Source organism: Megalops cyprinoides, chromosome 2, assembly GCF_013368585.1.
Source record: "Megalops cyprinoides isolate fMegCyp1 chromosome 2, fMegCyp1.pri, whole genome shotgun sequence".
Lineage (NCBI taxonomy): Eukaryota > Metazoa > Chordata > Actinopteri > Elopiformes > Megalopidae > Megalops > Megalops cyprinoides.
The window spans coordinates 45,083,060-45,110,017 of record NC_050584.1 but is presented as its reverse complement, the minus strand read 5'-3'; the positions used below and the strand labels follow the sequence as shown (position 1 = coordinate 45,110,017).

Below are 26,958 nucleotides of genomic sequence, written 5' to 3'. Positions count from 1 at the left end.
GAAAGAGAGGCAGAGAAAGGAGAGAGCGAGAGAAATAGAAAGAGGAAGAGAAGCAAGACTGGTAATTCACAAAATACTTCATCACCATGGGATCCTCTCCTTCCACTCAGCGCTGTTGCTTCTGACCAGTAGATTCATATCTTTTTCAGCACCAGTGAAAAAAGGCAATTTTTATATGTTCATTTGCTTTTTTACTAAACATTCTTTTTGTGAAAAAAGATTATTATTAAAAAAAACAACATCATTGTCCTTTCGGTTTTGAGACCCCCCCTTGCGTTGATTCAGCAGTTTTACACAGAGCTCTCCGGCTGCGTATGATTACTGTCCAATGCCTGACGCTTCCCCCACCCACAGTAAAAAAGGAAAACTTGAATGGTGTCTTTGGCAGATTTACAGAGAAATGCCTCTTGTACTCTGAATGGTTAATGTAATAGGACTGTGGCAGACAGGAACATGAATTTTTATATATATATATATATATATATATATATATATAGAGAGAGAGAGAGAGAGAGAGAGAAAGTACCTGCCTGCACAGTGACTGCTGAAAAGTAAAGGTACAACACACAATTACAGAACACTGTTGTACGTGTGGACACAGTCCAAGACTGAAATGAATGACAACTTTAAAAACTAAAATGAAAAGAAGGTGCTCACGAGAGAGGGCCTTCAGAGGAGTAGAAGTGGAGAGGATTCAAAGGAATAAAACACAGGCTATATGGAGTGTGTTGGGTGGGGCTCTGAAATCGATAATTTCTTCTAGCTGCACTGCACAGCTATCCATCAAAAACGCGAGAGCAGGGATGTGGGGAGCGTCTTCAACAGGCCGTCTCGCGCTGCCCCTGATGGCTGCTGTCCATAATGGCCCGCTGGGGTTGAGCTGCGTGTGGAGGTTGGAGGTCGACGGGAGCATCAGCATCAGCAGTCTGGCGGCAGGGCTCTGGTGAGTATGAGCAGTGTGGGCTTGCTGTGGAGTGAGGGTGACTGGAGGGATGTCCCCAAGGCGGGAGGAAGGGGGGAGGCAGAGCGGGTGGGAGGGCGCAGTGCAGGGGCCATAGAGGGGGGGAGGGGGGGTTATAGGGCAACGATGCTATGAGGAGGCCAGCAGCATCAGCAGCATGGCCAGCATGAGCGAGAGGCATGGGGCAGCCACACAGCAGCCGCCTGTGCTGTCATCTGTCAGGAAGGGCTCCGGGGACTCGTACACAGAGTCATCTGAGACACAGACAGACAGACAGGAAAAGAGAGGGAGAGAGCACCAGTGGCACACAAGCGTTAGAGGAATGCGTCACAGGCTCCTTAATGAATCACGCTATCATAATGTAACTTTGCGGCAGGTAAAATTAAAACGATTGGATCAATGGCAGGGTGGAAAAGGAAAAGAAAAAAAAGTTGAAGCTTCTGACACCATTTCAGCCAATCCTGCGCAGAAACTTATTGAAGTGGTGCTGAGTTGTTAACGCCTCTCAGCTTCGCTGTGATATTTACTGCGAAGATGAGATCAGAGGGAGAACAGCCACTGTCAGATGACAGCACTCCGCGAGAGAGCCTGATCTGATGAAGCCAGCTGCCCTGAGACACGGCTGAACGCGATGTCCAAACCTTGTCCTCTCTGTCAGTTACATTACCTCCATCTCACTCCTCCAGTACACATGGGTATGTCCATTAGCCATCCCACAAATTAGCCTCTGATTTTAGATCCCCACCCCCCTCAATGTTTTAAACAGACTTTTTTTAGGACAACAGTCTCAGACTAGACTGTTTCCATTTCCAAAAGACATTAAGAAGGGGGTCTGGGACAGCCAAGGTTAACCCCTGTCTCCCAAACAAGATTAGGATTTTAGACCTCACTGTGAGCATGAAAATAAACAGTCACATACCAGACTTTGGGAGGGAGAATTATGGTAATGGCTTGGACAGAGCTGAAAAGGGGGCAGATCAAGTTGTTATGTATAATAAAGCCCCTAACAGACAGACTCACATTCTTTACCATGCCCCAGTTGTAAACATACACACACACACACACACACACACACATATATATATATATATATATATATATATATATATATATGTGTGTTTCACAATCAAAATCCCACAGAGTTTACACCCTGAAGAGAGGGAAAACTGAAATCAATCTGCTGGCCGAACACACCCTGAAATCTCATAAATCCTAAATACATTGTGGAATCCGTTAAATGTGTTCCCCTCCAACTACTCAATGAGTGAGAAAGCCGATCAGATTATTTGTTTGGACTAGAAATATGTTTTAAGGATCTGCACGTACTGCAGCTATGTTTCAGATGGTGGCTTTTAAACCACTGTACAATTCAGTGTATGAGTCTTAGGGGTGGATGGATTTGGCCATTATCTGTCCCATCGGAGTCACCTTGAGACACTTTTTTCTGATGCTTCATAGTTGTATCTTAATTAAATGATAATAAACTGATTACAATAACTAAGCTCTATGATATTTAATTGTAAGGTCCATTGAGAACATTCCACGTTTATTTAAAAATCAGTCTTGGCAGAAAAGGAACTTGCATGATTTTATTTGACATTCTCTCTCTAGGGTTTATGCTTTAAATAAAGCCCCAGAGTCCTAAATCACAATTAAAATTTACATTTTTAATCTATCCATCAATTAATGCCTTTTTACGGCACGTGGGTCAATCTCGAAACTATTCATAAAAGCCGAGCTGAAGTGGTCCAAGACATCACACAAAGTACTATTAACATATCAATCTAAATTACATCTCACTAGAGTTTAAACAATAAGTCCTTAATGATGAAATTACAGCGCAGAGCGGAATGCATTAGGATTCACATGAAGAACCATATCAAGTCGATTTTTCTTTGGTACTTCAGTAAACAGATCATTGAGAACCTACGAAATATGCATCTCTACTTGGGAGGAATAAATAAATTTCAATTTACATGTGATTGTCTTAACTGTTCTGTGGAATTGATGTTTTCAGTGCTAGTCATATTTATTCATAATTATACAGAGATAATGGGATGACACAATCAGTCAGCCAGCCCATATAGGAAATAAATAGCACTGGAATAAGGCTTGGGGATATTATTCTGCAAATGACACTGTTCTAAATATTGACACAGTCATCTGAACTGTGAAGGCAGTTTAATACATTCCTTTTCTCTACAGGTTTTGTACAAATAGCTTGAAATTAGTGAGCAGCTTGTCTGAGCTGCACAGAAACTACAGCTGGAGGATGATTACTGTTTCATTTCTGCCCTAAGCAAGTTTTCCATTGTCAACCTCATTATAGAGTGTGGAAACCTGAATGAATGAACAAAAAAAATAAATGTATAAACAAATACAACCACAATGCAAATCATACCATAAAATGTAAAGTCAAAACAGAGGAGCGAGGGAGCAGATCATTTATCATTTTTCCCTTGTTTTACCTTAGCTTAGTTTCTCAAATGTATAATGTGCATCTCCTGTGACTCACAGTCCAATATAACAGCAGCCGCAAAAAGCCAAGTGAGAAATGTCAAGGCTTTGGATAAGAGCACAACACATACAATTGCTTATACGGGACTGGGGTTAAATAAGCCTTAACCCCCCCCCATTTAATTCACAAATGCCAGTCCTGCTACTAGTGGCTTCTTCATGTAAGAGAGGCTTTGTTTTTGCCCCTGTGGGAACCCGGCATCTTGGTTTAGACTTTATGATTAGTTGGTAGGTCAAAAGTTTTGATTTTATCTGGCCACTTACAGATGAATAATTTCCTCCCCAATGCGCCCTGAGGGCGGCATTATCTACTTCTATTTGTGCTGTCCATCTGGGAAGTCTGTGCTCCTGTAATGAGTTGCGTTGCCTTGCTCCTGAAGAGACCTTTGTATGTTCATGGCGTGCAGAGCGCAGACAGTGACAGAATGGGGGGTTTGCTTCATATATCAACAACAGCACTGGCTTGTGTAGCATGGAAACATGGCATGCAGGTATGCCTGTTCTATTTCTGCGATCCTAGGTTTGGGTCAGTTAAGGGTCACAGGTTACAGATCCTGTAACAAGGATATTTTGGCAATGATTTCTGAAACAACTGCAATCAGTGCAACATGATGAGTTAGTCTGCCCTCCATGTGCAGAAGGCAATTAGGCAATGACTTACTTGTAGGCTTGACATACACCTTCAGCTTCAAGCAAGGCTTCCCGACAAGGTTGGGGTGAGGAGAAGCTGGGAAGAAAAGGGGAAGATTTTAAAGAGCTTTTAAACACAATGGCATTCTGAGACACTGTGGTTCTAAAACAGAATGCTTCATGAGTGATGACAGACATGACTTTTCACAGTGAGTACCACTACTATAAACAGACATAGGAAAGATAGTATGATTGCTTTTTATTTACAGTTGTCGTGGTCTGCATTTGGATTCTTTGAAATGGAAGATATGAGATCCATGAACCCTATGCAGGCACTTCTGCATTCCATACTTTGAGATATTAATCTGTCAGTGTGACTCCACAGCTACATGGACTCAAAGCCTGTATTAGAGCCACACCCCCCCAACCCCCCCCCCCCCCCTCTCCTCTCTGCCCTCTAGGTTCCAACCCAGTCACCCATGATGATCAGGCCCGGTCCTCTGACACTACCACCCGAGCTGGAACGGGCGCTGACCAGGTGCTCTGCGGAAATGTTCACGTCGCTAATCACTTTGCAGGCTGTACTGTGACTGGAGTGCAAAGAACAGAACTCCACCACTCCATGGTCCAAGTCACCAAGCACACTCACACACCATATGGCACCATGAAGAAAAGCTAATTCAATCCACCTCTGAAATGGTAATAACATTACAGGGAGGAAAGTAGTGGATGGAAAATGTCTCCATTAATAGAGCTTTATTCTTAACCTTGAAAAAAAAACAAAGAGCACTTTTGACTCAAGGATTGCTTTTTTACCCTAATGGAAGCTTAATCATAATTTCACTGTGGTGCATTGTTTTGTTATTTTTTTCTGATCCATAAAGTAACAAGGCACTTTGCTGCTGCAAATACAAAACAGGCACATAAAAGCCTGTTTGCTAATGATAGTCTTCCCAGTAATGGGCTTTTTAACAAGTGCTCCCTTTTGGAATGGAAGCAATTTGGCAATAAGGTGTGTGCGCAACAATGTCAAGATAAAATAAAAAGATGTACAATGCAACAAAACTAGTGAGACACAAACACACACACACACACACATACACACACTCAACATGTGCATACATACACATGCAGACACACCATTATCACCACATTGGAGGTGACTGTAAGCCTTCGTATGTTCACACCCTTGCACCCCCACTTTTCCCATCACCCCCTGGTGGGACTCCCCATCGAGCCAAAGACTCAGCATGGGGGCAGACCTAAAATCAACTGGCAGCATCTGTGCAGAAGAGGCTGTCATAATGCTATTACCACCAATCAATCAAAGCGGGAAGCTGGGAGTGGCGTCAGAGAGGGGTGATGGACACGCTCTTTTGTCAGCAGATAACCGATCCAGGCCCCCTCTCCCCTTATAACCCCGCATATCCATCCTTCTCCAGTATCCCCCTTGCCCCAACACCCCAGGGGCTGTGACAGCTACAATATTGGTAGTAGCCAAACAATCTTCTGAGGGAGGAGAGAAAAAAAGAGCCCTGAATAGCAGGGCAAACTGCTTCCCAGCCCTGGCTGCTGTCTGGGACAAAAGGCCAAACAATGCAGGGTCTGACTGGGAGCTACGGGGCGGAGTGCATTAAAAACAGCTCAGGACAGGGAAGAATCGCCAACGCTGAATGCTAACTTTGAACTCTCTTTTCTTTTTGTTTCCTCTTCTCCATCTTCCTCTTCTCCTCCTTTCTGGACTGACAACGCCCCGGCGTGCATAATAAGTTGCTCAACACCCTGCTGGTTAGAGGAGCATTCTGTTGCCCTCATCTTTTTCCCAGCCTAAGTAACCTTTCTGTCAGCCCAAAGACTATCAGCATTTAAATACGTGCCCCGTATAAAAAAAAAGGCATTAGTGTCCATAGACACTGGAGTGATGAGGCGGGATTCCTCCAACTGGCCAAGGAGACATGCTGCCATGCTAACAGAAGCGTGGTCCCTGCAGACTCCTTCCCTGGGCCCTTGTCTGTGAAGGAGCAAAGGCTCCCAGCATTGTCCACATGGGGGACTTGTCACATTACCGCCCTAAGCTGCAGTCCTCTGCCTCTGCTCTTGTGACTCCCTGAGACTTCCCAGTCACAGAAAAGGGATCTAAAATATGCACTTTATACACTGCTTATACATTGCTGTCTCAATAAAATAGTGGAGGGATGCAGAACGACTGGAAACACACTTGTTGTCAAGCAGGTGACGTGCCGATGCGCTGAAATGCCAAGCATGGCCCTCCCCAGTTGTTTTGAAGGAAGTAGTGTGTTTGATGGAGAGGGTAAAATGCGAGGCATGACATTGTTTCTTTTTTATTAGAATGTTTAGAGGAAGAATAATGGCCTTGTTTGTCAGTTCACAAACACAAGTGTTCGGCCTTCCCAACAACAGATGGCAGTGAGCGTCTATGAATGAACAAATGTCAAAACCACTTCCTGTGCAAGAATATGCTTGATTCACTTACAGTTTACAGACTAGGAATTTCATTTCCAATCTCCTAAGAAACTGTGTTTTTTTTTAAACATCCTGTATGTGTCACTTTCATTTGTGCTGCTGAAGACTCACGTGTCATGTGTCACTCAGTGGGATGGTGTCATGTCTGCTCCTACGCTGTCAGCTGAACGGTGATATCCTAGCAACGTAGGGACAGGGGAGAGGGAGTCACACCGACCCAGTTAATGAGCTGTATTCATTTAAGATGAAAAGCCTTATTCGGTTTTCTCTGAACTCCCCCCCCCCCCCCCCCCTCAATTTCTCTAAACTTTCCTGAAAACAGTGCAAAAAAAGGGGAGGAAAAGGGAAAAACAAAAAAGAGCTGAAATTGCCTCATTAATGCATCCGGCAGGCCGCCCCGAGCCCTCTCCTGCCTCAGCCCAGCGGGAGACCTTTTTATCAGGCCAAAGGACACCTTTCACAGGGCCATTAGCAAAACAGGGACAGATGCGCCCTGGCAAATTCACTCCCATCATGCGCGTGGAAATACAGAGGAGGGCAAAAAAAAAAAAATCCAACAACCTGAAATGGGGAGTATTGTGCGCTGCGACCTTGAGACAGTGGGCGTGGAGCATCCAGGGGAAAAAATGTCAGGGCTGTCTGGGTAAAAAAAACACACCCTGCGAAAAACTCTTTGAGGTTAATGGATTTTGGTTGTTAAAACACAAAAAAGTAGTAATAATGAATGCAAAGCCAGGAGGACACAATTGCCTCCATCAGGTTCCCTCTGCTAAATATGATTTGGCCAATCAGCATAATTTGGTGCGTTCCGCATGAGGGCGCCGCTAACTGGTTTTGCACCGATCTCACCCTGTGAAGCTAAGCACCCAGCTAATGACATGCTTGCCATTTGACAAATTGACATTTTCATCAAGGGGAAAGAGATGGGATGCACCGTCCTCAAGACAAAGGACGGCAGGTCACTTGTATACACACACACGCGCGCGCGCACACACACACACACAGGAGCTGCCAAGGAGCCAGAGATAAGCATTTTGGCCCTGTTCTCCTCTCATCTGTCCCCGAGATCTGTGATTAGTTCCAGGCACCTCAGACTTCTAACACTTGACATATTGAAGTGGCTTGCAGTAGAATGCCAAAAGCAGTGCCCTCCTGAGTTTAGCTAAAAGAGCACCACTCTCTGGGGAGAGCACGGCTCCCGCCATGCTCCCGACAGTAGAAGCTACACGCACAGGTGGTGGGTGCTGTTACTCCAACTTGCTGGAAGTTTTACTAATTCACTCATATACACTGTGTTTTCTCCACTGAATAAAGTACCAAGCACCAGTCAGTGAGTGCGGAGGCTCTTTTGTGTTTTTTTTTTGGAGGGCAGGGTGGATGTGTTAACAAAGGACTCATGGCTCTCTATGTTTCACGCCAAGAAGGAGAAAAAAATGAAATGAAAAATTACAGCAAATGACATATTTTTGATCCATCCACTACTGCTTATTGTTTTATTCATGAAATATCCTTCAACATGCTGAGATGTGTGATTCTGCACAATTCATACATGTTTTGGAGGGTTCTGTAGAATGGATTATACTTTGAAGAGCTTCTGTTTTTTTTTTTTTTTTTTTTTGCCTGAACGTGGGAGTGTCTCAAGTGCCAAATGGAACTGCGGAGTAAAGCCTATTAATCAAACCCAAACTGATACTGTGGCTTACTCTCCCACTCTCCACACACAATGTTTGGATTTTCCTACAAAAAACCAAGCAAATAAAAGACCTGCATATTCTTGCTGCTTTCCAAATCGCCCCTCTTCAACCAAGAGGGAGCAAAAATGCGTTCTCTAGGATGAGTACCATTACTTAATGCAAATGGACATGCGCAATGGTGTCTGGAGCAGGGTGTGGACCAGTGGAGGGACGATTGTGGGTACTCACAGATGTAGTAGTACTCGTGGCCTGGACGGAACTCGAACCCAAGCGAGAAGGGGGTGAAGAGCTGGAACTTCTCAGAGAACTTGAGGGGTCCGTTAGGGCTCTGAGGCCGGTTGCACTCCCAGCGCTTGAACCCCTTCATGCGGTGGTCGCAGGTGGTGTAGCCGTCGTAGTTAACCATGAAGAGGATGTAGCGCTCCATGCGCTCCTGGGGCAGGGGGTCCTCGTAGTGCGGGCAGTAGATGTCCAGGTAGTCATTGATGCTCACCTCTACTGTGTACTCTCCACGCAGGAACCTGCAGAGGGGCCAAACGGACACAGAGAGCATGCTGTTAGAGAGGTGGCGGGAGGGCACAGAAACACAAAGATGGCAAATGCTGAGTGACATGTTTGGGGAGGAACGAGAGGCCCAGCGTGTGTTTTGACTGCCGAGCTGCTGATCGATCCGCGGACTTGAACGAGACCTCTCAGGATCCCTGTAAATAAGCTTCCAGAACACTCTCTTTGGTTCAAACACACAGTCTCTGTGTGCAAAGGCTTTTTATCCCCCCAAGACAACCAGTGAAACGCGCAGCCCCGGCACACTGTCCACTGTCATTCCTTATATCATCCATACAGTAGATATTCAGTGCACACGGTCCTAACACAGACATGAAGAAAAAGTAAGGCAGAGCCGCTGATGCTCTGTGGATACTGAAGCGACTGAACTAGAATGTGGAGCAGGACAAGGGGAGATTGACAGGAGTTCACAGAGTGAGAGCAGCTTCATTAAGTGGTTTCACAGGGTCTGGCTCTCACCCAGCTCCGGTGAAATGAGTTTGCTGGTCGGGGCAATTTAGACACAAATTGAGCACCTGCATGGTGGCATAGATCTGCCCACTGCAGAATCCCCAGGAGTGCATGAGGTTTACAGGAGCTGCTGCAATGGCTATTAACTCATAACATGGGCCAGCTGAACACTGTCCCAGTGCATGGTGGCAAGATGATTGTGCTCATATACGCGGGTTCCTCCTAAAACGTATTCTTGATCTCGGCACACTGCATGCATTATATTTTTACACCGTTTCTCACCCAGACCTGGAAAAGTGACAAGTCCTGTTCCTTCCACTTGTACCATTTTTATCTCTTCCACCTTGCGCGCATTAGTCGAATGAAATGTGACGGCTACAACTGAGAGATCTAAAATGGTTTGTTCCCAACACCTGCTCCTCCTTTAACATGGTTAGCCTATGTCTGTGGAAAAAATGTGTATTTAAATATGCAATGCAAAACAAAAATATGAAATAAATATCAATAGCCACAACAACATGGTACAACAAAATTGATGGCTATTTGTGAACAGCTGGGGTGTAGGAGAGAGTGCTTCATGTCTGTCACATAGAATTGTGGTGTGGGTATGGCTAATGTTTCGAAGACAAGTGCACACAGTCAAAGACACAGAGAGAATTCCTTTTTGCTGGCGTCTTACAAGGCAGCATTATGTGTCCACTGTTGCTACACATCTCTATATGTTAAAAAATGCACCATGAATGACGGCCCATAAATAAATGAAACTACCCATGGAACGGTTCCATAAAAAGCCTCCGGACGAGGACAAGGCCACCTACTGTATTTGGCCCTCGCAGGTTATGTTTACAAGAACGCAAAGACCCCTTCCGGCTTTTCTGTTGTGTGAAAGGGCGAGAACAGGGGGCAGGGGGTATGGGGCACTGTGTGGGGTTTGAAGGCAGGCGCGGCATCAGATGACAGCTAATCTGGGTGTGGAATTACTGTCAGGGGGCTGAGCCGGGCCCCAGCTGCCGCTGGGGGATCCTCTCCAGACACCTCCTCCTCCCCCCCTTATCGCTGTAGTGCAGAGATCAATCCTCGCTCGGTTCGGCTGTTTTCTCCTTTTCAGCGTGCCACTTTTGTCTCCTTCCACCATGCCTGCACTTAAAACCACTCATTCTGCGAGCGCCATCGCTGTCTTCTCCCATCTCTGCACCCCAACGCCACTGCACAGAAAAAGGACCTAAATAAAATATAAATTGGCCCAATGCTGGCGCCCGAGATTATCCTCTTTCAGAAAAGAAAACTTCATCCCATTTCGTTTGGGAGCATTCCCTATTATTTTGTTGGCAGAGTGGAAAAGCTCATATTTTGTGTCAGTAACAGAACACTGATCTGAGAGAGCAGAGAGGGCACAAGGGTAGGAATTTTTTTTTTTCAAAATTTTGTTAGTTTCCCTTTTGTGTTAAATTTGCATGCTGTTGCAGTTTAAACAACTCTTACGCCAGCAAGACTTCTAGAGGCCCATAAAATGTCACTAAAATAGTGGCCAATCTTGGCAAGACCAACAAATTAAGTGGAATATTTCTGAGGTGGACCATGTCAGGAACTCTTTAACAGACACAGCACATCGTTTCCTCACGTGCAGTGGCTTGGAACATCTCATTTTTACATTACAATTGTACATTACGATTCAATAAATCAGCACCACTGAATTCTGCTGAATTCCCTTTTTCTGTCTTTGCTGTATACCATTATGGCTTAAGGAGATTGCTGAACAGCTTGACGCAGCAATGTATGCGTCTTCTGACTGCGACCTGTAACATGTTGTAAAAAATGACCTTGTGAGACACTGCTGTGTTTTGGTGGTGGAGGTGGTGGTGGTGGGGGTGGGTTCTGAGGAGGAAAAGGACGGCGGAGGAACAAGGTGTCAATAAACAAGCCAAGTGTATTTAGAAAAGCTAATGCATGCAAATATGTGAGGTCTGCAATCAATCACACACCCCACCCATCCCCTCTCCTGTTCCATCTCCGCCCCTACCCTGCCGTGGAGGCCCCTGCATCTACAGTGATCTCTTCCTTTCCATTTCCCCAGACGCCATGAGCTGCAAATGAAATATCATCCCTCACACTGTAACCGGTGGTCTGAGATGAGACAGTTTCCACCCTGATGCTTCAGCATGACAGTGCTGCTCACACCCCCCCTCTCCACTGAGGGCTCCAAACACAACCCTTATCACTGGGTCCGGCATCGCCACCACCCAGATAAAACGCCGGTTGCTGAAGACCACCAGCACGTGCTGTTGATTGATCAATAAAGCTCACAAAGTGATTAAACCTGGGAAATGAAAGGGATCCTGGTCCTTGAAAGTTGCAGAGGACTTCAGGACAAATAAACTCTCTGGAGTGGCTCAGCTCGCCACAGCACCTTAATTAATCAGGCAAACTGTTTGCACTGTGATTGTTTATAGATGGGTGATTTACGGGTGAACTTTTAAACTTCCGTGGACTTCCCAGTATTTTGAAGACCACTGATTTACTGTCTTGTCAGTGCGCGCCGGGCCTGAAATATGGTTCAGCGCTTCCCTTTATTTCTTCATGGGGTAAATGTTTGTCCGTGACGCTCTCTGCATTTGAAGCCAGTGCAGGAAGCATCTGCAAAGCAAGATGTCAAAACCAAACAAGCAAATCTGATGGGATGGAATCGGTGAATTATAACACCGTTCAGCGTTCTTCCTCCGTTGGAAACGGCCGGCTGTCTGCCATTAGGAATTATACAGCAAATCCTCCGGCTTAACGATCCGGCATGACTCGGGAAGTGCAAACCTCTTTATAAACAAGGCGCAAACCCAGCCGAATGTTCGAATCTGTCCGACACCTGGAGAATGGGGGAGCGGAGAGTGGAGCTGCATGAGAGAGCACATGTTTTTTTTTCCCTCTCTCTCTCTCTCTCTTTCTCTCTCTTTTCCCAGGAATCCCTGTGTGTGCATGTCAGCGCGGTCAGCGCACCCCACCCAGAGGAGGCCCGCTCTCTCCACACCACCTGCTCTGCCCTCCAACACAGGACTCCAGCTGGTTGTTTGTCTGTGCAACACACTTTACAAGATAAACCACCATCGAGGTGGAATAAATCACTGTGCAGCGTCCAGGGGGACCGGGGAGAACATTACTCTCCCCCCGTCCCTGCCCTGTGAGCATAGAGCTCTCTCAGTCAAGGGGGAGCCTCACTTCCCTGCAGACAACATGTGCCCCCCTGGATCCCGATGTGGTTACAGAGCGCTGTGTTCATCACTGTCATTGTACAAGGAATTCCAGAGTAAACTTAAAGGCAGGCTCGTCCGTTTACATCTCTGGCTTCAGGCAAATGTTAAAATATGTCAGAGGTTGCCTGCGCCCCAGTGTTGGATATGTCACCTTTTATACCCCCACGCCCCCACCCCACCTCGTTTTTTAATTTGGTAATGCTGACACATGGTCAAAACAAACGGGGGAATTTATTCTGCAATTAACCGATGACCTGGGAAAAGTACACTTGTAACAAACAACTCCAGAGGATAACTTGACATGGACCTGTCAAACACTTCAATTTGATTTTTTTGTTCCACATGTCCATGGGGTTCTGTATAAGTGAAAATTTCTCTATTCAAGAAATATCACTGAAAAGTTCAGGTAACTTGCATTTTTTAATTTAACTTTTCAAGTGAATTAACGCAGGACATGTGGGGCGTCTTCCCAGGCAAGCCAGCTCTCCCCCTTGGCTGAAACTGAAAGAATGAAGAGAGAGAACAGGATTGTGTAGGGGAGCAGCATGTGAGAAGAACTCATTGTGTGTTGGTCTGTCTGGAAGCCATTTCCATGTGTTAGTTGGACAGCCTCATCTGGAGGCCACCTCTCCCCATGTGGAACGTGTTTATTGTTCTTTGTGTCAAACAGACGCAGGGACCCCCAGTTCCCCACCCCCCTGTATCCAAGCAAATTCGCCTTGTTATTTCAACTCCGCGTGAACAATTTTCCTATCAGGGCGTTTACATAAACTTAACCTCCGGTTGATGTTTGGTCAATAAAAAAAAAAAAAAATCAACTGAAAAACAAAACAAAACAAACAACAAAATCGCTGAACGAAGCCCTCGGGGAGGGAATGCCCATGACTGCGGAGAGATGAAAGAACTGGGTATTTTTTCCTTGTCTCTTATTGGGTGATCACTGGACAAGCATAAAACAGAGTGGAAATCTAGTCATCCCACACTGACCCTGTATTAATTGCAATTGAGACTTTCCTTACTATGCTGATTATTATTAACCTGCAGCAGGTTTGTTGAGAGTACTGATATCCAGACTCTCTGAACTCTCTCACTTTTTACATCAATTTGCGTTGTGGTCTGGAAATATATCACCAAAACACATACAGTACTTGAAAATATAACCACCGCACAATGAAAACAAGGCCTTGAGAGGCTACTGACTGTGGTGCTGGGTTATGCTCTACTTTACATTAATACGCGAGGCCAGAAAAAAGCTGCAGCTGAGTGCCTTTTCATGACACGAACAGGTGGTGAGATCTGAAGAGGACATTCACGAAGGCAATTTATTTTTCAAGCCACACAAATATTGCCATGAAATAGTTCGTTTAACATTCAAAAGCTGAAAAAAGAGCACCGTCTTCCCTTTCACGTTTCCATTCTCCTGCACTTGTGTGACAAATCTCTGATTAAAACCTGAATGACGGGGTGCTAATTGCACATGAAACGAGTCTTTGTTTCTAAATTATTTGGTTGGAGGAAGACTTGTTCAAATTACCTGCTGGTGTCTGTTGAGAAACCAGGGAGACATTTTTTTACTAGGGCTTTCCAAAAAAAAGTGGGGAATAATTATACCGCTTTTGATATCAAACTATTTATTTTCTCCCAAACCTCACGCCGTAACAACAGCAGCAACAGCAATAACAACAAAAACACTGCAAGAAACTACAGCACATCTGTGACTGCATTTTACAAGTTGGGAGTGGTCTGTGAAACAAAGGAGGGTTGGAGACTAATTGGAAATGCTTGAGCACACACCTTCACAGGGGGCAGGAACACACACATTCATTTCATGTCTCACCCCCCTCTGCATCTCTGCCGAAACACAGGTGATTTAGCGCTAAGCAGAATTTAACTGGCAATTGTAATCCATGCCTTTCAAGCCTATGAGTCTGTTCTTCTCACGGAGCGGGTTTCATCAATACCTTCCACAGTTGTGAATAATTGAAAGAGAAGGTAAGAGGACACACACACGCAGGAATGTTACTTGCAGGTGGTGTACAAATGAAAGCCGATGGGTATTGGCAGAGCAGTGATAAATTACTCTCAGAGTTATTCGGTATTTCCACAATGTCTACTGCTTTTGTACTGCCTGCTGATAAAGCTCAGAGATACAACTGCTAAATCCCTCCTCTACTCACATCTGAACAGCTGAACTGTACAGGTAAAGACCATCCCTATAAGCATGTACTGCACCACAAGACTTAATATGCGAAACTCGTTTATATCTAAAATCGAATACAGAACATGTATTAGAACAGATGGTAGATTGCATACATGCAAAATTATTTGCCAATTCTGCTAATTCCTGATTTATTGGTGCAAAGGAGAATTGTCTTTCATAACCCCCCCCCCCCACACACACACACACATGTGAAAAATCAATAAAAAGTTGATTACAAAAAGGAAAGACATTTAAGAACCTCTACTACATCACAACTAGGATTTCAAAGAATATTTTCCCAGAATACAATGGTCCTTTAAAGGATGTTCTTGCAAAGGCTTCCAAATGGTACTGATCCTATCAAAAAAGTTGCCAGGGGGCCCTAGGTGGTTCAATCGACAAAGGCATTCATCTCAAGTGCAGACTGAGCCCTACGGCCATGACAGCTGACAATGGCCGAGTTTCCTCATCTTGCTCCTCTCAGGCACCTTGCGGGTTGTCAGGCACTTCCATGTCGCTCTGATGACATCAGTGGAGCAGCATCTATCCTTCAATTGGCTCCCACTTCCCTGTGGTGCACTGTGTAACTTGTAAAAATATGAAAAAGAGCCATTGGCTGTGTGCAAGAGTAACAGAGGCCTGTATTCATCGTCTTTCAGCTCGTGCACGGCTGCAGGTTGTCACAGTCAGACAAACCTAAGGAGCAATTGGTATTCCCAAAATAGGGTTGTTTAAAGGGAAAAAAAGCATAAAAAGCTGGCAGAAAAATGGATTATACTAATGAACACTGGTAGAAAGCATGATATTACGCAAGCTGTGATACCAACAGGGGACACCTAACAAAAACATTAATGATTTTTTAACGATAAAACCAAGCAGGCTGTGTTAGGTCAAGCAAGGTAATATTAGCCAGCTTCATTTGTGCATGTATAAGTGATCAGATATTCCTCTCGTGGTGGCATAGGAAAAAACATGAGTTATGATAAAAATCTACAGCAAGATTGGGCTGAAAAGGGAAGCAAAGTTTGGCATAAAAACAGAGAGAGGGGTAGGCTACACAAGCAAGTGAGGAAATGTTGGCGGACCCACCCTGTTTTTGATATCTTTTTGATTTTTGTTTTTTGATATGATAGGCTTGACTAACATGTGCATGCCTTTTTCATTGTTACCGATAATATTGCCTGGAGATTTTATAGACATGACATACAAAAGAAATTGTTGATACAGACAAATGCCTTGCAATTCATAAACTGTGTAAGTAGGGAATTTAGAGGCAAACCCACAAAATGAGTTTTGACTATTGGCAAATTGCAAAAACACGTCTCTGCTCTGAGTAGACCACAGTTTGACTAATGGTGGAAACATGTCCTTGATCTTGATTAATCACGTACTCAGGGGAGTTCTTTTTTTCCTTTTAATTTGTCAAAACACGTATAGATTTCTGAAAATATTTATATGCATGACATGGCACAGTTCCACTACAAAAGAAACAATACATTGAAAAGGTTCAAAACCATATTAGAATTTCCCAAGCCATGCCATATGCATTTACTTATTTTCGTGTTTTACAAAGTTGAGCATTTCATGGCAATTTAGCAGATTAAGTAGATTACAGAGGAAAAAGACAACAGAGTACACCTTGTCTCCAGATTTTCTGCCGGGGGGTTGTGCAGATATCTCACTGTGCACAGTGCAGCCACACTTCAGGACACCATTTTACTTGCCCACCTATATTATACACACCTTGCTGCCAGACATGTGGAAGACACCGCCCCCGGCAAACAGTTCTCCACCAGCAAAGTTAGGTCATGCATTAGTCACTGCAAAATGGGAATTCACAGAGGCGATCATTAGGTTAACACAAAAAAAACCCCACTATGGAATAGGAAACAAACATCACATGAAGCCCCTCCGAGGGATCTGCAAGCCCCGCTAACCAATTCCGTTTTTCATCTCGGGTTTCTGTGGGCTCTTTGCTCCATAAGGGGGAAAAAGCATAAAAGTAAAAAATTAAAATAATAATGATGCCATGCACTCCAGAGCTAAGTGAATTCCCCCCTTTCCACTGCTCTCTTTGGCGTGTCATTTCCATCTTTTTTAACACCATTAGCAAAGTGCTGAGTAATAGTATTAGTGAAGTAGCACAGTTCAGTGGCCAGGGCTAGGATGATGCTCACTGCAGTTTCTTGCATTTTGTCTCTGGTCAACCTGCTGTGCTCTCTTTGGCTTGCACTCCATTACACTCGTGAAGATGGCTTCCAAAACTTCCATATTCCCAGCAAAGAGCACTACACCTATCTGTTTCTGCCATAATGCCCGTACAGCATTCACCGCCATTCTGAATTCAGTTGGGGATCTTCAAAACTTCCACAGGCATTTTCTACCCTTCCATTTCCCTGTTGTATAAAGGGAATTCATTTTGAGAGCACAGTCATTTTCCTTCTCTGCTCCCAAACTCAAAGCCCACAATCCTTGCTATGTCTCTATGCACACAGCATGCTTCACACAGCTACAGTTTTGACCAGTGCTAAGACAGCATAATGCTTTGCTAATATCTCTTTGTTTAGGCTGTTCTCTGTACATACAAATTCCGTAGCTCAGGGGACCTCAAATGGATTTAAACTCTAAAGTGTGAAATCAATGGGTGGGAAACCGATCACAAGAAATTATACAAACTTGCAAGTGATGCTCCCAAAAGTGTTGGAAAAATTTAAACAGAGAAATGTTTCAAGCAAGCAATCTCTGTGGTGGCTGCCCTATCTCTCAAAGGAACCATATATAGGACACTTGATGAGTGGTGATATTACTTACAAAACTGAAACAATTATTCACCCACTGTAACAATTCACGTGTCTCAGATGAGGCCCTTGTCATACAATTAACATTATTTTATATGAGTCCAGCAATGTTTCACCTTAGTAAACACTTAAACATAAGAGCATGAGATCCTTTTTGGATGCCAGCATGTGCTATTCTTGTCTTAGAAAACAGATGACATCTATGGCCAATCCTAAATGACACAAAATGTCACACAAAACAAATGGCTACCGAAGCAGCCACCTCACAGAATGTTCAATGAAACGGCACTAGACAAGTACTGAACAGAGAACTGGTGGTCAGTTAACACTTCCTAAAGCCACATTTGTATAGAAAGACTGATGCTTCTCTGAGGCACGTCAGGAAGCTGTGATTTTGCCTCATGAATAGAGGAGATATCACAGTTTCTCCCAGATCTTGTGACCGTCAGCAAACAGGTAGCTTGCAGCACCCTGCTTGCTGTTCTGTGATTTATGGTGCAATCTGAGCGCAGAGTTGGACGTATTGATTAAATTATATATTTCAACAAACTGGGGATGCTTCTGTGTCATTAGTCAATTTGCCATACGGATCATATATAGGGTGGGGATTTTCACTCTTACAATTGCATTTTGATGAATTGCTATCAATATTTGTTGAGGCACCACCAATAAGACCAGGATGTTAAATGTGAGACTATTTGTAGCTGAAGCTCCAGGATGGGATGTTGAAACACAAAAAAATGGTGGTACACAGACTGCAATTTGTTAGTGAATGATAAAGAGTGACTCTGCAGATCCTAATTTTGCTGCAGAACACACATGCTGTAACAAAAGCAATCTTGGCATAGAAATCTGATGTTTGCCACTATCTAATACATTATCAACAGGCATCACACTGTGCTGATAATGTTAAAGGCATGGGGGCACATTGGCAGGAAAAGAGATTAAAAATGTATTTCTCAATTCCAGAGTTCCACAGGTCCTGGTCATGAAATCTCTGTAGTTTGACTAGCAGAGAACATATACTGTCATCGTAGGCCATTCTTCTCTCCCCCTACAGCCGAACCACTGCAAGAAGTTGGGCGAGCTGCCTGTGAATGCGGGTCAGATCCCGCCCACCACGTCAGGTGATGGTTGTCATAGGTGATGCTGTGCACCCAGGTGGGGATTGTCAGTGGAGAGTGGAGGGGAGGAGGTTGGGGGGAGGGGGGGAGGTTGTAATGTTTGAGGACCGCCCGCTCCGCCCGAAACTGGATCCTTGTCTTGACAAGGGTAAGGACAATGGAGGCTGTGTTGTCAGTGCAAAGCTCCCAGGCATGGCTCCCAGATGTGAGATAAAAGATACAAGCAGAGGGACAAAGTTATCTGCTGCCTGCATCAGCCAGTGGGGGCCTGGAAACTGGATCCTATTGTGGCGGCCGGGGTGGTGTGTCTCAACCGCCCACGGGGGCAGCAGACAGTGGCGGAATGGCCCGGCCCCCCTGGGCTGACAGCTACAACGCACAGGTAACTCAAGCTGCTCCTACTGCACATTTCCCAGGCTCTCCCCCCAACGAACCCTTGTCAGGTATCTGTCTGGGACTCTCTCCTATAGTGACGGGATGACAGAATTCTCAAAGAAACGCATCGGGTATTATGTTGGTTTTCACGGGATTATGGTTTCCTGGCCATATCTGAGACACACGCGTCCCTGTCAGCAATATTGAGATTTTCTGATGTATGACAGTCCCTTCTTTTTGGGCACAGTAAGAAGTGCCTGAACAGAGGTGACGCATTTTTAATCAAGACATGGCTTCTACAGACTTTAATCACAGCTCTTTATGGTGACCCCTCCCCAGCTCTGAGAGGCCCAGTAATCAATTAGGCGGGATGATCGTTTCTCCTGGCTTCGTTAAAAAGCCAAAGAGCTGGGAGAGGTGGCGGCAGTGCCTCGGCCCTGACCGTCAGCCCAGCAGCACCGTCTGCCACAGTCCTGCCCTCTCCCCTGGTTGCATCCGCAGCTCCAGGGGGCCGGAGAATCAAAGATGTGCCTGATCAAAGAGGACCTCTCTCGCAATATCGCGCGAAGGGGGACATGCGGCACTGACAGAACAGGAACAAAAAAAAAGAGGAAGAGGAAAACAGCAAGCTAACTGCAGCCATTCTACCTCATCTTAACAACAGCCTTGGAGTCGCTGCCCCTGGCTCTCAGATCTTTCCTTCACTGGTAATTTTCGATGTTTAGCAGGAACGGTAGCAGTGAGTATCCCTTGTAGCAGCTCTCCACCCCCTGCCTGAACCCAGTCCATTCAAGGGTTAAGCAGCTTTACACCAAGGCAATGAACACCCTGTCCATCCTCATCCACCTCCCAGTCCTGCTTCAATTCACAGTCTAGTTTAGGGGTCAGGCCTGCAGAGAAACCAACCGTCCACAGTCTAATCTCATGCCTGTTCATGTGCAGCTCTGCCACCAGTGGAAATTGAACATTTCACATGAGTGGACTAGTTCGTGCTCAAGGGATGTTAGCTAAAGTTAGATTTTTGTTTTGTTAGATCTCTACCCTAATTTAGCTGGAGCTGATTGTTCAGTGCTTGATACGGCATGTACCCTGAACACACACTTTTACAGTCTCCAATTACCCCTGACCTCATGTGAACTCCTGGTGAACTTCTGTTTGAAGTACCTACACAAAGCAACAGTGCAGTCAAATTACATTCTAAATGCTACATACTGTTTGCTCTATTTACTGAAAGGACTCTGGGAATACATTCTAAAGGTCAGACATTAAGACCAGAAAATCAAATATATGCTGAAATCTGTTGAGATAAAAAGTATAATGAAATAAGTGACCGATGTACACTTAAGTGACAAGATCTGCAAGATGACCAGCTATTACAACGTTAAAATGTTAATCAATGAACTATAAATAGTTATAAACATAATTTATACCCCTTCCTCATATGTACTTTGCAGAGCTTGTTTGCAGCGCACTGCATCTTACCACGTTATATTCAGATCCAAGGTGATCAGAAGAGTTAAAGTGATGCTTAATTGACCCTGATACTGCATATGCAGAGAGCACTGGGACAAGCTGGGGGCCAATGTGGCAGGCCGGAAACCTGATGTTTTAAGATGAATCTATGGCTCTGACGGAATCGTCAGGCCGGGCCGCGGGACGGAATCCATCACCAGGCCAGACGGGTCCTGCTGAGTGGATCAATGGGAGGTCGCGACCCTCAGCCCTCACAGTCCGCACTGCAGAGAGACAGTCGTGATTGGACCATCGATCTGGACGGTCTGCAAAGGACCGGGGGGGTAGGGGGCTGGAGGCGATGGAAGGAAGGGGGGTGGCGTTTAGCCGCTGTGTTAATCAAGGAGAGACAAGGGCACAGCCATGTGGGGCTGTGGGGTCATGGGCGCGAGACACTCCATTTCCCTGCTGCGCGGTTATTAGCCAGTACTGAAAACCCTGGAGCCCCTGCTTCCCCCTAGCTGCAGCAGCGACAAATTAATGACAAGGGTTAAAATACTCACGCCGCTCCAATCTCAATAACAAGCTCTCAATGAGGCCATTCATTCTCAGCTCAGGGATCGGCACAGCGCAGCCTCTGACCTCCACTTATCAGCCATCTACACGTAGCAGCAAGGGGACGTGGGGGATTCTCTCCTGACTGCGGCTCAGTCCTCCGTGCCAGCCGGGTTTACCATAATTACTGCGCTCTTCATTACCGGGCAGTGCTGCTCCAGCACCAGGAGGCCGTGCTCTTTCGCTTCACTGCCAGACGCTGGATTGCACCAATTCCACCTCTGTCCTGGCCATGTTCATTTTTCTGTCCCCTGCAGCTATAAAGGTTATGACTGGCTGCAGTCAATATCAGCAATGAGTTGAAATGTGCTCTAATTGCCCTGACAGTACCAAAGCACTCCATCTGTTGGCTTTCTCAGATCGAACCGACTGTCACTCTGAGCTCAGCGCAAGCTGGTCTCCACCTTCTCAAAGATTTTACCCTTAGACATGTATAAATGCAGAAAAAATTATGAAAACACTGAATATGCTGATGCATTTCCCTCTGTCTTCATTTTAGAGCCAAGAATCTTTTAATATACTGAAAACTTTTTCCTTTCTTTTTCCATATCATAACTGTAATGCCAGAATGACCTCCTCAATCCACCGAATGTCAGTACCGCAACCAAAGTGATCAATCTATGAGTGTTGAGATGGAGTGATGGCCAAACAGGCTGAAGCATGTACCAAATACAAAACAACAGCAAATTACACTCCATATGGCTGAAGTGCTTCAAAAAAGCTCCTCTCTCACTTAACTCTCAATAAAGCTCTCTCTCCCTATCTCTCATTCCCTCTCCCCTCCTGATTGGATTTAATGAAGTGTCTCTTCTTGCTGAATCAAGACAGCTGCTGTTACATGCCTTGTTTCAGCCTGGAAGTGGCTAGTGCGCTTTCCATGGACAGCTCAATCTATCATAGGGCAATGGGGCCACATGGGGGCAAATAGGGATGGCAACAGCTATGTTAGAGGTGTAGCTAACATGGTGAGGTTACCAGCACACACAGAGATACTGGGATACAATTAAGAAATATTCTTTCATAATGGACAAAAAAAAATCAGTAATACAGTGACAACCACAGTTCTGTTTCCCGTTTTTATTACAGGTTTGTGTTGTTTTCCTTTTTTTTTCCCAGGTCCCTGGCACTGAGGGAGAAGAAAGCGGCTCTGTGTGCCGTTAGATAAGCAACAAAAGCAGCATGTTTGGCAGCGGAGCTGAATCATGTGGATGGGTAGAGGCAGCCACAGGAGACAGCCACTCACATGGTGCACTGTGTGCCAGGTCCAGTCTGCATGAGTCAGCCTCCCTGCTCCGTCCACACACTGAGCCTCATTAAGAAGTCACTGCTCCAACTTTAACACTTTTTTTTTTTCCTTCCCCCAGCTCATTTTTAATACACTGTTGGGTGACGTCCCATTCTTTCAAACATCTCAATCTGCCCCCGTGACGAGGCACAATGTCGGGGCCTTCTGCAGACAGTGTGCCTGGAAAAAGGACCGGCAGCACATGCGCAAGCATGCCCACCAAACAGAACCGCAACAGGATGCCTGAAAGGACATGAATAATGTACAGCTGTGAAATGCTAATAATTAGCTCCAATTTTAATGCTCCACCTGCCTCTACTAAGCTAGCACTGGCAATTTAAAATAATTCCTGTGAAAATGAGATAGTGCTACATAGTTAAAACAAACTTTACTTTCTACAGTGCAGTAAAGCAGCCAGCAAAAACATGGAGGCAGGTGCACATACGGAGCATTAAAAGGGTCCAATGACAGAGGGCACTCCACAGTATCCGTCTGCTGCTGAGCCCCCAGAAAGGGTGAGAATGGGGGGGGGGGGGGTAAGAGCACTATTTCCCCACACAGGAAGTGTAGATTGGTCTAAACTCTTTTTTTTTCTCTGACTGAACCTTAACCCCTAAATAGATCTGGAAATAAATGCCTCCTTGAGGGAAATGCACAGCTCAGTGGTACCCTAATTTTGCACCTAGAAGAAAAAAAAAAAGAATGAAAGATCGCCTCCAGACTCCCACACCAGACGTGTCTCTTCCGTTTTCCCATCATTTGTCACAGAAAATCAGCTCAGGAGGAACCTGAGCACACCTGCTCCCTGGGCTCCAGGCGTGCCCTGTCTCACCAGGTCATCCTCCGCACTGCTGTGGCTTTAGCTCACTAGAGCGAGATGAACAAGGACACGAGGACACGCACCTGCCCATCGCTGCGCCCTTATACACTGACCCATCTCTTTATTGCTGAGTGCTGAGTGACGCAAAGAGAAGAAAACAGCACCATGTTTAAAGCCTTTGCTATGATTCAGCGGGGGGACTGAACTTGTCGCCCTTCGGCTGCGGGGCCGCTGAACTAACAAAGGTCACACAAACTATCCAGCTGGCTGTGGATGGAGTCAGGCAGTGGCCACGTTTTTAATGCTTTAAATGAAAATTCACAAATACATTACAATGAAATGTAATTTCTGCTTTGAGTAGGGCAGCAGTGGAGCTGTTTGTGAGTAAGACAAGCAGGGGAGCATGAGGAGGGGGGAAGTACAAGTGCTGTAGCACCACTGTGCTGTTTTTCTGGCAGGAAAGGTAGATCCAGCCTGCTTCTAATGAGGCGTGGATCAAAGGACCACAGGAGGCAGATTAGAGATGAGCATTGTATTGATTTTTAATTGACTGGAGTGGAGTGGGAGAGAGAAGGGAGGGCGGTCAGGCCAGATTATGAAATGAGCAAAAGCTGTCAATCACAAAATGTTGATGGAAAAAACATCACGTCGGGAGGGTGGCCTGGGGTAGGGATTTGAGACAGGAAGGGGGCATCCGGAAGGACCGGAGGCTCGAGCGGAACGCCGAGGCAGCTAGAGGCCCTTTTCAAAATAGCTCAAAAAACACAGGTCTCCCCTGCCTTCCAACTTGGAAGAAATTCCTCTTTACGGAGGGGGAGGTTCCAACAAGTCACAGAGCGGGCATAACAGTGACCCCTGACCCCCCCCCAATGGTACTCTGAGAGAACGACCAGCTGTGAGCGAGTGAATAAAAACGGCTCCAGTAATGAGGAGAGCGAACGGGGGGAGAGGAATATGGACTCAGACAAACACACTCCGCTCATCACCGCGCTTCGTTCTGCTTCTGTGCGCCGCCGTAGCTGGTGCCGTGCTGCTGCAAAATCTAATCTGCTCTGTTCCCTCCTCCTTTCCGCTCCTGCCAGCCCTCGCCCTAGCGCCTCCTCCGTATCCCTCACATCCATCCGCCCCACCACTCGTCATCCCCAATTCTCTGCGTGCTACCTCCCTCTCGCCTCGCTTTCCCCCTTCGCCCCCTCTTTCTCACTATTTCGCTCTCTCCCTCTCATCAGTCTCCCGAGGGCAAGTACAGAAGCCTTTGATCTGGTCTTGCTTTTTCAGAGGTTGAGGAATCCTGAAATGGGAAGTGCTCTCCAATTAGTTTGGGTTAAATATTTCAGAGGCAACGCCAGGCTTTTTTCTTCTTTTTTTTCTCCCATCTAGAGCAGCTTCTGTCTGTTCCCCAGTTGACACTACAGAGGACTACAGAAACCCGCGCTCAACCCTGTAATGCATACTTCATTGTAACGATAGCTCAGTTTACATTAGAAGCCTACGGTAGAAATACCAACAGGTTTGGACAATGAAGAACTGGATAATGGGACTTAACTAATAATACGATTCTGAAAGAAAGCAAAAAAAAAGAATAAAGTAGATCTAATCATACCAGACAAATCAAAACAATTTCCACAGATGAGACACAGTATGCACGACCCAGGAAGCCATCTGATGTAATATACCACTTGCAATGTTGAATTAACAAAAAGCCCTGCGTCTTCCTTGCAGATCAAAGAAAACTATGCATCAGGCACAGTACTTACTGAAATAATAATAATGAACGTGACTGCATACTGTTTACATTAGTTTCCCAGAAATATGCGCTCCACATGTGCAAGAGCTCAGGCATACCACAGGATTGCATCATTGTTCCCTGCCATTGTTTTGCATGTTTCTCATTGCTAAAGTAACTAAATACTTTCCATAATGCACTTTCACATTATGTTGAGTGACACGTTTTCAATCTGCTCCTCCACTGTAGTCCTTTTTCACAACGAACAAACGCGCACCTGGCTCGCATGAATTTCTATTGGCTGTCGCACGCTTGCGCTTTTAGCCGTATCCTTGGAAAAAAAAAAAAGTCTCCCGCTTTCTCTTTTTGAGAAGAATGAAAGAGAATTTGTAGTTTTGCCCACAGGCCTCGGCTGGAACCTGACACTCCTCCCCTCTTTGTCACAGAAGTGAAGGAAGACAAAGAGGGCGGGGGTTCTGGTCTACAGAGGCTTGTCAAGAGTCAGGCTGCTGTACTTTGCAGTCTGTCAAAAATCCATCAACCTGGCTCCCTTCCCCGCCCTTCCCTCTGTCCCCATTTGTTATAGCCCCGGCCACAATGCCAGGGCCCGGGCCCTATCCCTCCAATAGTCCTATTGTGGGGGCCGTTCCGCTATGGCGGGTCAGGTTGCGGGAGGTTCAGGCCAAAACACAACAACACAACACCCCACGCCCAAAAACCTCAGCACAATCAATGCGCTCATTAACATCAATCAGGGATTATGCGCTCCCGTTAAGCCACTGGGTCTGTGGCACTCACCACGGCTGTCTGCTCGCCGGCCTCCTGGGTTTCCTTTCACACACAAACGCACAGAAGAATGAACGCCTCACTGTCAATCAGAGCGGTGGGACTCCTCCCCACCGCTGCACACTCTCTCTAATCTGGCCCTGCCCTGCCCCACTCCACGTGACCACACAGATTCTGTTCTGTTTCTGGCTTTGGCCATGCCTCTCAGAGAACAACCCTCTCCACCCTCGCCCCTCCTACTGCCACTACTGCTCACACAAAAAATGCACAAAGCTTACAGCATCCCAATAAAAAAGACAATGCGTAAACTACAATGTGTAAGAAGGGGCATATAAAAAAGAGAATTTCTTCTCTGCTGTTAATAGAATCTTAGGGGATTGTGGATGAGCACAGCAACTAAATTATTTAATTTACCCAAACTGTTGCTCCCTTATTAATTTTTTATATGTCCTTTTGAAGTGTGTTAATGAGGTTTGCAAGCACTGCGGTTTTTAAAAAGGCCTTTTTTCCTTTCTTTTCCCCTCACTCTCATGTAATGTGGAATTAGCTAATTAAAATAAAAGAGGGGGGAACCCTGCCTAATCAAAGACATTCATGTGAGGGCTCTGCTCTTGCTCTGACAGCTATTTGGAAGGTAGAAGGTTAAAGTGATTGAGAGGGCTGGAAAGGTGTGATTGTGTATGTGTGTGTGTCTGTGTGTGTGTGTGTGTGTGTGTGTGTGTGTGTGTGTGTGTGTGTGTGTGTGTGCAAATATAAAATATATATGCATTTTATTCATCAGTATCTGCTTGTTGCTCTTAAGAACAGCTTCCTTTAATTCTATGTTATTCAGCAACAGCCAGTGGGACATATTATTTGAGATACCCCAAAATACATATCGAGCCACAAGATGTCACAATGATGTCATACTTACTATGGAGGAATTAAGATGGTGGTGATGTCACTAAGTCACTAATTTAAGTGTTTTCACTTAATAAAATTAATAATAAAATACAAAAGGGAGTAGGGGAGAGAGGAAGACAGGTACGCTTCTGAAAGCAGCAGTGCTGGGCAGTCAAGGCCAGTTAAATTCATTCATTTGCTGCACTCGGTTAATGGTTGTATTGATTGGTCTCAGTGGCTGGCCTAACGAGCTGGTAATTTTGATGAGGGTGGAAGGTTGAGCTGAATTAAGAGGGTTTCACGTTCGTCTTGCTGGGGGCCCTGCATAGCCGACAGCTAAGATGACCTCATCC

At 45.5% G+C, this 26,958-nt stretch overlaps 1 protein-coding gene across 1 annotated transcript in view; it reads right to left on the bottom strand.

The window, feature by feature from the left end:
- Positions 1–536: 536 nt before the first annotated feature.
- The window catches only part of LOC118773304 (ephrin-A2-like), a 104,360-nt gene continuing 77,938 nt past the window's right edge, over positions 537–26,958 (bottom strand). Inside the window, exons 2-4 of the mRNA XM_036522175.1 lie at positions 8,515–8,807; positions 4,140–4,205; positions 537–1,215 (exon numbers count right to left, since the gene is read on the bottom strand). Of these exons, the coding sequence (XP_036378068.1) occupies positions 1,091–1,215; positions 4,140–4,205; positions 8,515–8,807 (484 nt within the window). The 3' untranslated portion in view covers positions 537–1,090. The remainder of the gene's footprint in view (positions 1,216–4,139; positions 4,206–8,514; positions 8,808–26,958) is intronic.